Source organism: Scardinius erythrophthalmus, assembly GCF_964197995.2.
Source record: "Scardinius erythrophthalmus genome assembly, chromosome: 25".
NCBI classification, from domain to species: domain Eukaryota; kingdom Metazoa; phylum Chordata; class Actinopteri; order Cypriniformes; family Leuciscidae; genus Scardinius; species Scardinius erythrophthalmus.
Window position 1 is genome coordinate 9958353 of NC_138245.1, and position 14201 is coordinate 9972553.

General features: G+C 36.9%; 1 protein-coding gene across 4 annotated transcripts in view; it reads left to right on the plus strand.

Annotated features, from left to right (window-relative positions):
* Positions 1–14201, plus strand: part of rpn2 (ribophorin II) — a 30821-nt gene continuing 16620 nt past the window's right edge. For 2 of the 4 annotated variants that reach the window (XM_081358593.1, XM_081358592.1), the window contains exons 1-7: positions 422–477; positions 3377–3564; positions 4005–4100; positions 6055–6230; positions 6867–6942; positions 7464–7598; positions 12104–12280. In XM_081358593.1, coding sequence (XP_081214719.1) covers positions 465–477; positions 3377–3564; positions 4005–4100; positions 6055–6230; positions 6867–6942; positions 7464–7598; positions 12104–12280 — 861 coding nt within the window. In that variant the 5' untranslated portion in view covers positions 422–464. Of the gene's footprint in view, positions 227–366; positions 478–3376; positions 3565–4004; positions 4101–6054; positions 6231–6866; positions 6943–7463; positions 7599–12103; positions 12281–14201 lie in introns of those variants that run through there. The other 2 variants (XM_081358594.1, XM_081358595.1) reach the window with 2 other exon arrangements.

Genomic DNA, 14201 nt, shown 5'->3' on the forward strand with positions numbered 1-14201 from the left:
AGACACAAAGCACAGCACACCTTCGGTCCTTGAGTGCGCGAGAGTCTCTTTTAATTTTCACAGAAACGGTATCATCGTGATCATTTCTAAAATATGTTAATTTTAACGTACACTATTATTAAAAAGACCTTTAGAAGTTCATGTATTAACATCTCACACGTTTCATTCATTTTTGCATGACTTGGCTTACACCATGTCTAGTCTGTAGGGGTGTTTTCGCCTAAATGTAATACCCGTTTCATACATTTAAAATATATGCGAAGTTTATTTTTTATAAAATATATGTTTTATATCGTATATATATACATATATATAGCATATAATATTGGTTTGTTTATTTTTTTTAATATTTGATATTTTTATCAGATCACATGAACGCATAGTTCACCCTACACCGGTAAAATAGATTTCATCCGAGTGTCCCGGAAGTTCTTTGAGCTTTTGGTGACGCTGCATTAGGCGACATGGCTCATCTCTGTAAGTGTCATTTTTTGCACGTTTTACGCTATATTTAATATTTGTGTTTATTAAAACACATTATGAGTAAACAGTCATGCGTTATTGATATGTTTAGGCAGTTTTATCAAAATGTATTCGAATAGTTGTTCTTGCAGGCAGCTTTCGCCACCCAGTCAATCAGCACTTTCATTTATTCTGATATTAATACATAATACATATGATATTAGATAAATTTTTTAAATAGTGTTGTGCGTAGTATTTATCCAGAGTCTGTATAACGTTACGTTTGATTAGAAATGTATAGTCTCGTTAACAGTAGCAAAAACATAGTACTATAGCTTCTTAATATGTTAGCAGCATTAGTAGACACATGTCATTTCTGATGTTTAATATTTAGGGGCGGCTTCCCGGACAGAGATTAAGTCTAGTCCTGGAATAAGATGGCTTTTTAAACAAGATTAACAGAAATGTTTTGTCTGTCATGGTTTTAAATAGTTCTCCTAGACTTGGTCTAGTCCTCAGTTCAATAAAGCTAATTTCCTGGAGGAAGACTAGAGCTACTCCAGGACTAAATTGAGGCTGAATTTAAACCTACCAGAAGGCAGGTTTAACTTTAGATTAATGTTGTGTTTCAAAGAAGACACATGTATTACTTGTACTATGTCAGTGAAAATCAATATACACACATACATAGATGCATACACACATATATGTATGTATGCATGTGTGTGTGTATGTAACAGAGGCAAGAAAGTAAGAGCTGCCTGTAAACTTCACTTCCCTGGCCTCAAGAGGTGCATTAGCAACTGATGCTAGAGAGTAGTGTCCTTGTTAGCATGTCTGCCTTCCATGCTGGAGACACTGGATTGGTTGGAGTGGGTAGAGTAGGAAGCTGTTTGCTCAAATTATTTTTATAAACGTTTTTTGGGGGAACGCAAAATATTTTACTAGCGAATGCACATTTTCTCGGGGGAGCGCAAAACATTCGTGAGAGAACACAAAAGCATTGACGAATATTTTTTTCTCCTATCTTATATTATTTTTCTTTCACCACGTCCCTTTAGGGGCTTCGTAGATTCCACAGCTGATGTGTGCAATTTTTCTTTGCTATTTGCTTTAAGAGTTTTCTCATGTTCAGTAAAGTTTTTTGTTTTGTTTTTGATTGCAGTCTTTTTTTTTTTTTTTTTTTTTTTTGCTGTCATTGTTTTCCTTTGATTGGCTTTCTTAGTTTCATCCAATTTTAAGATTTTCTTTGTCCATTCCATATTTTATAGGCAACCTCTATCATTCTAATTCAGATTAGCACAGTTGGTTTTAAATGAATCTGGTTTATTTCAGTTCAGGACTCCATAGTCCAGCTGTTAGTAATCTGTACTTAAATCTGTTTCAGAAAGCCATTTTTTAAGCCACGATTAAAGGTGGTATCAGTGATTTCAGGCCCAAAAATATTTTTATCACATTCATCTAATCTTTCCTAACGATCCGCTAGCTGCCCGCCCCATAAGCATGCCGTCAAAAAAAACGCGTCTCTGTAGGCAGCCTAGGCTCTGAGATCTGCACACAAAAACAAATGGTTTAGCCAAACACTCAAAACCAAAACAAATAGTGTTCCAACCAATCACCGACAGGGGGAGGATGTTGTGAGGTTTTGAGCCAGCTTTTTCTTCAGCTCTGACTTCGCGTGCAGCCGTGCACGAGCACAAAACCTCACAACACCCTTCCCCTGTCGGTGATTGGTTGGAACACTATTTGTTTTGGTTTTGAGTGTTTGGCTAAACCATTTGTTTTTGTGTGCAGATCTCAGAGCCTAGGCTGCCTACAGAGACGCGTTTTTTTGACAGCATGCTTATGGGGCGGGCAGCTAGCGGATCGTTAGGAAAGATTAGATGAATGTGATAAAAATATTTTTGGCCCTGAAATCACTGATACCACCTTTAACTATTCTAGATTATGGCCTACTCCTGTCTTAATTTAAACCCTGTCTGGGAAAACGCCCCTTAAAGTTCTAAAGTATTCACTTTTGTTGTTGGGTAATAAAAAGCTAAATAAGGGCACTTATTCTTGGGTTCTAGCTGGGAATTTTACATTTACATTTATTCATTTAGCAGACGCTTTTATCCAAAGCGACTTACAAATGAGAACAATAGAAGCAGAAAAAAACGAACAATAGGACAGCAATATGCAAGTGCTATGAAACTTCCCAGTTTAATCTAACACAGTACATGTAGTTTTTTTTTTTTTTGAAGGTAATAGATATAGAATAGATGATAAAGTGTTAGTATTAGGGCAATTCCACGCAAAACTGTCACATCCATAACGCCAGCACAATGCCATTGTATTTAGTTGGCGTTATGGATGTGACAGTTTTGCGTGGAATTGCCCATTAATGGATCAGGTGTTGCCGAAAAAGATGCGTCTTCAGCCGTTTCTTGAAAATGGCCACGAACTCAGCAGCTCTGGTTGAATTAGGCAGGTCATTCCACCAGCATGGAACAGACCAGACAAAAAGTCAGAGAAAGAGATTTTGTGCCTCTTTGAGATGGCACCACAAGACAGGGTTCACTTGCAGAGCACAAGTTTCTGGATGGCACTGGATGGATGGATTTTAATATTGTGATTTCTAGGCCTGGAAAGTGCATGGAGTGCATCAAGTTAGGCTCAGCTGTAAAATATTTAATCGGCTAGAAATTGCTCTTTTTGAGGGCAATCTCTTTAAAAGTATTTTTTTTTTAAGGTTGTGCTTTCAGACATCCAATTTACATAATTTACACTTTAAACAACCCAGATCTTTCCATACCCACAACATGCACCTTATGCTTTCCTAGCATCCAAACACTTTCCTTGCTCGTCTCCCTAAAATGCTGAGGTGTCATCATCAAATGAACTGCGTTCAATTTGTACATGTACCCATTTGAAGGTTTCTTCAGCTTGCTGGTCCTGTCCCTGGTTTTTGAGACCCAGACCCTGATGCCGTCCCATCATCTGACCCCCACCGATGTGGCCAGACTCCAGGCTGTATTGAGCCAACCCCTCACTGACCTCAAATCTGCTTATTACTCTGTTGTTGGACTTCACAAGTTGGGAATCTTTGTTGCGGATGCAGATGTAAGAAAAAACATCTTTCATATTGGTGAAATGTACATTTTTCTTACACATATGCAAAAAACATTACTGGTGTGCATCTTGAGACAAAACAATGGTTGTTTTCAGTTAAAACAGCTCAGACATGCAATGGGGTTTATGCACAGCTGCACTACTTCCTGAACTTCAGCCAGCTCTTTGTTTCCTGTCTGCCATTATTGGACAAACTGATTAATCCAGGTGTGCCTGACCTCACTAACAATAATCAGACACACCTGGATTAATCAGTTTGTCCAATAATGGCAGACAGGAAACAAAGAGCTGGCTGAAGTTCAGGAAGTAGTGCAGCTGTGCATAAAGCCCATTTAGTCTGGGACTAGCTTAAGCCTTGTATGTGAAACCGGGGGTTAATGTTAGTAAGTCTTTATCACTGTCTCTAATTTTGTCTTTCCTCTCTACCTCAGGAGACTTGCCGGTTTATCAAGTCAAACTTAGACCCCTCTAGTGTCGAGTCGCTCTTTTATGCTGCAGAAGCCAGCCAAGCTCTCTCTGGATGTGAGGTAACATACATAGTGACTCTCCTTTTTGTCTTAATCACAGTTTAGCTCCAGCTCCCTAGCAATTCATTTTGACAGCCATTTTTGATTTAGTCTTCAGACAAAAATGCTTATTAGTCTTAGTCACATTTGAGTCATTTTTGTCTTCATTAGTTTTAGTAGACGAAAAGTAATTGCATTTTTGTACATTTTTAGTCATTACTTTGTCAAACTACAGTTACCAACATTCATTTTGGTAGCTATTTTAAATGTAGTCTTTAAACAAAAAAAATTGTCTTTATAATTTTTCTCTATAGGACTATAATGCGTTAAGTACTGGGGAGCTAAACCATTTAGTGCTTTGTAAGTGATCAGCAATATTTTAAAATTTATTAAATGTTTAATAGGGAGCCAATGCAGTGTTGACAGAACCGGGCTAATATGGTCATACTTCCTGGTTCTGGTAAGAACTCGAGCTGCTGCATTTTGGACCAGCTGTAGTTTGTTTATTAAGCGTACAGGGCAACCACCCATAATAACATTACAATAATCTAGCCTTGATGTCATGAAGGCATGAACTAATTGTTCTGCATTTTTCATTGAGAGATGAATTTCTGTGAAATTCAATGAAATTCATTGAAATTCTATCGTAATTTAGATATATTTTTAAGATGAAAAAATGCGGTTTTACAGATGCTAGACACGTGACTTTCAAATGAAAAATTGGTATCAAAGAGCACACCCAGGTTCCTAACCGACGACGAAGACTTAACAGAGCAGCCATCAAGTGTTAGACAGTATTCTAGATTATTACGTGTGGGAGTTTTTTTGTCCAATAATTAGAATCTCTGTTTTTTCAGAATTAAGTTGTAGGAAGTTGCTGGTCATCCAGTTTTTTTATATCAGCTATGCATTCCGTTAATTTTGTGAATTGGTAAGTTTAGTCAGGGCGTGAAGAAATATAGAGCTGAGTATCATCAGCATAACAGTGAAAACTAATGTCATGCTTCTTAATGTTATCTCCCAAGGGTAGAATGTACAGAGTGAACAGCAACAGTCCTAGTACTGAGCCTTGTGGTTCGTCATACTGCTTTTTTACAACTTTTGATTGATATGACATCTCTTTGTTTACTGCTACAAACTGATAACGTTCAGATAAGTATGATTTAAACCATGCTAATGCAATTCCACTTATGCCAACGTAATTTTTGAGTCTATTTAAAAGAATGCTGTGGTCGATAGTGTCAAATGCAGCACTTTCTTTCTAAAAAGGAACATAGTTGTGATGATGGTGTACAGTCAGCAGACTGTTCTGCAAAAGAAACCTCTTCAGGGTGATACAAGACCTCACTGCGAAATTATTCTGCTTATTATGCTGCTACTTGCCACAAAAGTAAATAATTGAACACTAAATATTAATTTGACATTTTTAGGGCTGTCCCCTAATAGTCGACTAAATGTTAGTCGACTAGAAGAGGCTTAGTCGACCAAAATTTTATTAGTCATATTGTATGGCTACAATGTATGGCTAACACATTATGCCCCCTATGAACTGCCTATGTAAATATTATGTAGATCTATTGTTTACATCAAATTCATGCTTTAATAGTAGGGTAATCGAAGTCTAGTCTGTCCAATTAATGGTTTGCAACCATAGAATTTTTTATTTATTTTGTCTTTCAATTCTGACATCCAAAGGCACAATAATTTTTTCTCTTATTCTGTGGATCTCGCCCGTTATCTCCGTTTGTTACCACTGTTTTTCTGCCACCCCAACACACAACTGCAGTGATGTAACTGTGAAAGCTGTCTACATAAAGCTTATTAAATATGGTAAACACAATGCCCTACCGTGTTTGCTTAATGCACAAGAATCAATGAGGTTTGTTTTTGTCACGAATGCACGTTTGCGAATACAAGTGAAATGCTCTTACTGTACAGTCCTGTAATAACTATTGCTGTATTTTGATCCTGACAGATTTCTTTGTCCAATGAAACGCGTGATTTGCTGTTGGCTACAGTTAGTGAGGATTCCACTGCATCTCAGATCCATCAGTCTGTGAGTGCTCTCAGCTCCCTTGGCTTACCTCTGGCCTCACAGGAAGTGGTCAGTGCCCTAAAAGCTCGCATCTCCAAAGAGGACAATGTCTTAGCGTAAGTACACTTCTTAACGTTTCTTTTTTCTTAAGTCTTTCTTTGTGGAATCTTTATTCGTTAACTTTTAAGACATATCTCTGATTTTCTTAGCCTGGCAAGCCAGACCTACATCAAGATGTTAGGTCTGGCAACTCACCATAGACACGGCTCAATCCAAGGGGCGGGATAAACGGCTGTCTTTCAAATTCCCTCTGCACGCAATAGGACAGCGCTTCAACCAACCAGAGCGTTTTCCCAACAGCGGAGCTAGTTGATAGATTCAACTTTTGAATCTGGCTGGCAAAACTACGAACACATCTTCCTTTTTTTAAGAATGACTTAAGTGCCGTTCTTTGCTCTTTTCTCAAAGAAAAACTTAACTCCAAGTCCTCAAAGCCGATTCGAAAGACTGTTCTCCAGCAGCAGCCGTCATTCTTTGTTTTCAAGTAGCAAGGAACCGTCGCAACTCTGTCGTCATTATGTTAAGCCCGCCCCGCCTACTCTATACACGACGTGATTGGCCTGACCCAATTTAGGTTTTTGCAGCTCGAAAGTCAATGGAGAGTTGCTAGACTACCCTGGCTGCAAAATACATTTTGCTGCCGCTAGGGTGCGTCTAGATTTCTAGGCTATGATTTTCTCTTTTCCTTACAGAATCGTTCTGGCACTGCAGACTGCATCTCGTCTCTCTCAGCAAGCTGAACTTGGAGATATCCTGGAGGAGATTGAGGTGTGAGAGTTTAGCACATCCTTTCTGATTTATTAGCTGTACAATTCTGAACAATCAGCTGTAAGCTGGAGAATAAACAATAGAAATACTAAAATAACACGAGTAACACTGGAACTGCCTTTATTTATAATGTAATTCGGTTTGTATAAAAAGGTGATTTTTGCATAAGTTAATTTAGAGAAATTAAGTAATTACATTAATAACAATTAATGTTATGATTGTTACTATGGGTGAATCTCAAAAAAAATTGTCCAGGGTCACATTTCATACAAAACTAATAAATAAATAAATTAGAAATGAAATATGCTTTATTACAGTTATAAGTGCAAAATATAATAAATCGTAGTGGTCCTTGAATACTAGGCTTAATTTTTTTTAAGAATTTGTACATTTTGGGATTAAATATAACCCAGAAATGTTTTTAACAGTCAACCAAAGACCAATCTAATTTGTTGCACTGTTTTTCAAACTTTTATGTTTTGTCACATGCTTTGTTCCACAAACTCCTTTCTGTATTGTAGGATCTGGCTGCCCGTTTAGATGATCTAGGAGGAGAGTATCTTCAGTTTGAGGAGGGGTTGGAGGCCACAGCACTGTTTGTTTCTGCTGCGTACGCCCTGTCTGATCATGTGGACATGGAGCCCCCCCTGAAAGAGGTTTGGAGTTCAAAATAATTATAGAACTACACTACCAGTCAAAAGTTTTGGATCGGTAAGATTTTTTATATTTTTAACAAAGTCTCTTCTACTCACCAAGGCTGCATTTATGCATTTATTTGATAAAAAAACAACAACACAGTAATATTGTGAAATATTATTACAATATAAAACGGCTGTTTTCTATGTGAATATATATATATATATATATATATATATATATATATATATATATATATATATATATATATATATATATATATATATATATATATATATATATATATATATATATATATATATATATATATATATATATATATATATATATATATATATAATATAGTTGAGTGTAATTTATTCCTGTGATCAATGCTGAATTTTCAGCATCATTACTCCAGTCTTCAGTGTCACATGATTCTTCAGAAATCATTCTAATATGATGATTTGATGCTCAAGAAACATTTCTCATTATTATCAATGTTGAAAACAGTTATTTACATTTTTATTTCAGGATTCTTTGATGAATAGAAAGTTCAAAAGAACAGCATTTATCTGAAATCGAAAGCTTTTGTAGAATTAAACACTACCGTTCAAAAGCTTGGGGTCAGTAAGAATTTATTTTATTTTTTGGGGAAAAGAAAAAAAGAAATCAACACTTTTATTCATCAAGGATGAATTAAATTGATCAAAAGTACAGTAAAGATATTTATAATGTTACAAAAGATTCTATTTCAAATAAATGCTATTCTTTTGAACTTTCTATTCATCAAAGAATCCTGAAAAAAATTGTACACAACTGTTTTCAACATTGATAATAATAATGATCAAATCCGCATATTAGAATGATTTCTGAAGGATCATGTGACACTGAAGACTGGAGTGCTGAAAATTCAGCTTTGATCACAGGAATAAATTACATTTTAATATGTATTAAAATAGAAAAGTTATTTTAAATAATATTTAACTATTAGTTTTTTGTTTGTTTGTTTGTTTTTAAATGCAGCCTTGGTGAGCTGAAGAGACTTCTTTTAAAAACATAAAAACTACTGATCCAAAACTTTTGACTGGTAGTGTATGTAGAAAATTTTCCTAGTAGAGATGGAGTGAGCTCTATCAGTGATGCTCCAAAAATTTTGTCCGAAAGCAATTTTGGACAGCCGGAATTGTTTTAGTGGGCCGAAATCATTGACTGAAACACTGATGTTTAGTATTATTCTAATGGTGTGTTTTGACTGTGTCTTCGTCAATTTTTAATGCACACAACGAATATAAACTACAACAGGTAAACATGCCAGTGTGACACTAGTGCTGGATTAACTACTGATTTCTTGATTTTAATTGATACTGATATGCATTCTAAAATCTCCAGATCAATTTTTTAGCTGTTTTCTATTAATTTGTGGTCAAGTCACCTTTATTTATATAGCGCTTTTTAAAATACAGATTGTATCAAAGCAGCTTCACAGTGATAACATGAAAATAATACAACAAAGTTTGTTTCTAGAAAAAAATTGTCATCGTCCACCTGATTTAAAGGTATAGCGGAGGATTTTCTTTTTCCGGGTGGGTAGTGTAAACTATTGGTCCACCTAAGTGTCAATCATTCTGGTGATATGTTTACGTAAGGCCGTCGTACGTGCTCGTCCCTTAGTTTTCGCTTTCTGCGCATGCGCACTTTCAGGTGTTTATGTGTGGTGAGCTAGAGTTCAGCCATTCATTGAAGTTCGCCGTTTCACCGGGTCCTTTGAAAATGTCTGAGAGTCGCAAGAGAAAAAGTTTGTACGAACTGTATGAGAAGAAGAGAAAGGCCTCAGAAGAGAGAAACAAGATCAGAGTGTTTTTGGGAGATTGTTTCACACGATGGCGTGCGCTGAAAACACAGGTTGGGCTTCCCACTGATGCCTCAGTCGCGAAGTTTCTATTTGACAGGTAAAGTTTGGCATGCTATTTGGAGAAAAAGTGCAAATCTTCTTTTGGAAAGTAATCTTGTATGAGCGATGCCGACAGCAACTTGTAAACAGAGCGTGCACGAGGAGAACCTCGCACACGTTTAATAGGCGTTCCCTCTCGGGAGCAGGTGGAGTGTTGCGCATGTGCATTTTTTCAAGAAGTGGAGAGGGCGGTTCTTATCTAAAATTTGGAAAGATCCTCCGCTATACCTTTAAGGCAGATCAATAATATTGTTGAATATTAAATGTCCCCAACTAAGCAAGCCAAAAGCAAAGGCAACAGTGGCAAGGAACCAAAACTCCATCAGGTGACAGAATGGAGAAAAAAACCTTGGGAGAAACCAGGCTCAGTCGGGGGCCAGTTCTCCTCTGGCCAACGAACGAACAGTGTATGATTATGATTCGGGCAACATTACAGGTCAGAAGTTAGATTGGATCAGAACATTCACAATATTTATCCAGTTCCATCTGGTTGGAGGTCGGAGTCATTACGCCGGTATGGAGACGGGTTTGTTGAGGTGTCCTTGAGGCCTTCACAGGGCTGATGAGGCTGGCACTTCAGGGATGCGTTGTGGTCGTATCCAGGCACAGGTTCACCGTCTGATCTGGATACGGCCCGGATCCGGCTGACTTCAGTAAACCCCGTAATAAGCGGAAAGACTAACATTAGCGTAGATGCCATTCTTCTTATGATGTAATAAGTACATCGGGTGTTATAGGAAGTGTCCCTGGTTCCGGCTGACCTAATCTATGCTGCCTAATAATCATTTAACTGATTTGAATAACAGAAATGTATAATGTTCTGTGTGAATGCCAGGTAAAAGAGATGCGTTTTTAGTCTAGATTTAAACTGACAAGAGTGTGTCTGCTTCCCGGACAATGTTAGGGAGACTGTTCCAAAGTTTAGGTGCTGAATAGGAAAATGATCTACCGCCAGCAGTTGATTTTGATATTCTATGTATTATCAACTGACCAGAATTTTGAGATCGCAATAGACGTGAAGGACTATAATGCGTTAAGAGCTCGCTCAAGTACTGCGGAGCTAAACCATTTAGTGCTTTGTAAGTAGTCAGCGATATTTAAAAATGTATACAATGTTTAATAGGGAGCCAATGCAGTGTTGACAGATCCGGGCTAATATGGTCATACTTCCTGGTTCTCTTCCTGGTTCAACTCTAGCTGCTGCGTTTTGGACCAACTGGACTTTGTTTATTAAGCATGCAAGGCAACCACCCGTAATAGCATTACAATAATCTAGCCTTGAGGTCATGAACGCATGAACTAATTGTTCCACATTTTTCGTTGAAAGCATGTTGTAATTTAGATATATTTTTAAGATGGAAGAATGCGGTTTTACAGATGCTAGAAATGTGACTTTCAAATGAAAGATTGGTATCAAAGAGCACACCCACGTTCCTAACCGATGATGAAGACTTGACAGAGCAGCCATCAATTGTTTGACAGTATTCTAGGTGAAGTGTGGAAGTTTTGTCCAATAAATAGAATCTCTGTATTTTAAGAGTTAAGTTGTAGGAAATTACTAGTCATCCAAAAAAAATTATCAGCTATGCATTCCGTTAATTTTGTGAATTGGTGCGTTTCGTCCGGGCGCGAACAAATATAGAGCTGAGTATCATCAGCATAACAGTGAAAACTAATGCAGTGCTTCCTAATGATATCTCCCAAGGGTAGCATGTACAGAGTGAACAGCAACGGTCCTAGTATTGAGCCTTGTGGTACGCCATACTGAACTTTTGATTGATATGACATCTCTTCATTTACTGCTACAAACTGATAACGGTTAAATAAGTATGATTTGAACCATGCTATTGCAATTCCACTAATGCCAACGTAATTTTCAAGTCTATTCAAAAGAATGTTGTGGTCGATGGTATCAAATGCAGTACTAAGATCCAGTAACACTAATAGAGAGATGCAACCATGGTCGGATGCTAAGAGCAAATCATTTGTAACTCTGAGAGCTGTCTCAGTACTATGGTGTGGTCTAAATCCTGACTAGAATAATTTCTTTCTAAAAAAGAACATCGTTGTGAGGACAACAAAACATTTGTAGCGCTCCTGGCATTCAATAATTGCAATAGGCTTTGTTACTTTAAATATGAAACAAAGTCTCAACTTTCAAATCCTGTCAGTTTCTTCATGAAATTCAAACAATAAATGATGTTTTGGTGCTCTTTAATATGGCGTGACAGATCGCTGTAGCCCCTCAGTTCAAGTGGCAACATGAATCAAGCACACATAAATCAAGCACACCTTCTTACTACTATTTACAGCATGAAATAAACATGAACATCAGAAGGTATGTTAAAATAAACAGTGCTACTTGTACTGAAATGAATCATGGGAAAAAGTCAACAATTTTAACAGCTTGTATACTTGTATATTGAAAGCTAGTCAATTACCCAAACCATTCGTTTTTTACTTACCCTTTTAGTGATGTCTTATTTTTTTGAACAAGTTATTACATTTTACTATTGTTTAAATGTTTGTTTTAACAACAAATTGGAGTAAAACCACGCTTGTCCGTCACAGGATCAGGTAATCCAGCTGGTGAATTCCATCTTCAGTAAGAAGTCTTGGGACTCTCTCTCAGAGGCATTCAGTGTGGCCAGTGCGGCTGCAGCTCTTTCCAACAATCACTTCCATGTGCCTGTTATTGTCAGTGCCCAGGGCCCTGCTGCCGTATCCCACAGCCAGCCCTTCCTCCAGGTAGGCCTCAATTTTAATTGTGTACTCTGTAAATATCTGTGAAAGGAGTCATGAAATGAAGAATCAAAATGTACTTGATATTTACACATAAGATGTTACTCTGCAATAAAAACATACTGCAAGTTTCAAAGCTCAAAGTTAACTTCCCAAAATATTAATTGTACTTTTCTACCTTTCTCAAATGTCCGGATTTGAAATCGTGAGAATTGTGATGTTATAATTCTCCAGTCTCCACCACATGCCCTTTAACATTGCCATAAATATATCAAGGTGTGTTTTGAACAGCTCATGTCTGTCCATCAATCACAAGAGCAATACTGTTGATGGATAAGATTGTCAAATAGCCTTTCTAAAGATCCAATCATTACAAATGCCAGGCTGAAGTTGAAATTAAAGGGGTAGTTCACCCAAAAATGAAAATTCTCACCCTCCTAATTTACCTCCTAACCTAATTACTCACCCTCATGTTGTTCCAACCCCGTAAGACTTTCGTTCATCTTCGGAACACAAATTAAGATATTTTTGATTAAATCTGAGAGCTGTCTCACTCCTCCATAGGCATATGTTATTGAAACTTGCCATCCCAGAAAAGTTAGTAAAGACAATGTTTAAAATAGTCAAAGTGACTACAGGTTATAACTTAACCATAAGTTTATCAAGCGACGAGAATACTTTTTGTGCGCAAAAACCCCCCAAAATAACGACTTTATTCAGCTATTCATTTTCTTCTATGTGGGCCTCTGGTGAGTTCACGTAGTGTAACAGCGCAGCGCTTCTGTGTTGTACGTCAGCACGTAGGCTCACTATTGGCCGACGCTGGTCATGTGTGTGATGCGTGTGACATACAACACGGATTGTTTTTTATTGCGTCCGGTGCAGACACTGTGTTACTATGAGTTTTTAATAAATGTGAAACCAGTGCTTAATGCTATTAAAGTGTTAATTCACCCAAAAATTCCTTCGTTCATCTTCGGAACACAAATTAAGATATTTTTGATGAAATGCGAGAGCTTTTCGATTCCTCCATGGACAGCAACGTCATTGCAACTTTCGAGGCCCAGAAATGTAGTAAATCATCATTAAAATAGTCCATGTGACTACAGTGGTTCAAATGTAATGTTATGAAGCAACGAGAATACTTTTTGTGCAACATAAAAGTAAAATAATGACTTTATTCAAAAATTTCTCTTCTGTGTCAGATCTCCTACGCTATTCGCTTAGTAAACGCAGTACAGCGCTTCCGGGTCCTACGTCAGAAATTGAGTATTCTTCACAGAGTGAAAATGAGGAAGGCAAATTATAATTTTTACAAATATTGGATGTTTAACCCTTGTGTGGTGTTCACAACCCAATTTCCCCTGTGGTGTTCCCGGTCAAAAATGACCGGACTATAAAAATAGCTTATAAATCTCTCATTATACTATATTTTCACCCAATATTGGATTCAATCTTTTTGTCAACTTGTTCTCTTTCAATTAGGACTGGTTTTATATTTCTATTTGCATCTGATTAATTGTAGGCCTCATTTATTTGATAGTAGGCATCTCATTTTTTGAGTAAAAAAAACATTATTTTTTAATCATTTTGGAAATTTTAAATAAAATCTGAAAAAAATTGGCACAGTTGATCACACTAGTCTACTTTACTTTTTCACCAGGAATTTTGTTTTGAAAAACTTTTATTTTGTACCAATATGGCACCTTGTCACTCTTGTGGTGTTCCCGGTCAAAAATGACCGGACTACAAAAAATAGCTTATAAATCACTCATTATGCAATATTATCACCCAATATTGGATTCAATCTTTTTGTCAACTTGTTCTCTTTCAGTTAGGACTGGTTTTATATTTCTATTTGCATCTGATTAATCGTAGGCCTCATTTATTTGAGAGTAGGCATCTCATTTTTTGAGTAAAAAAAACA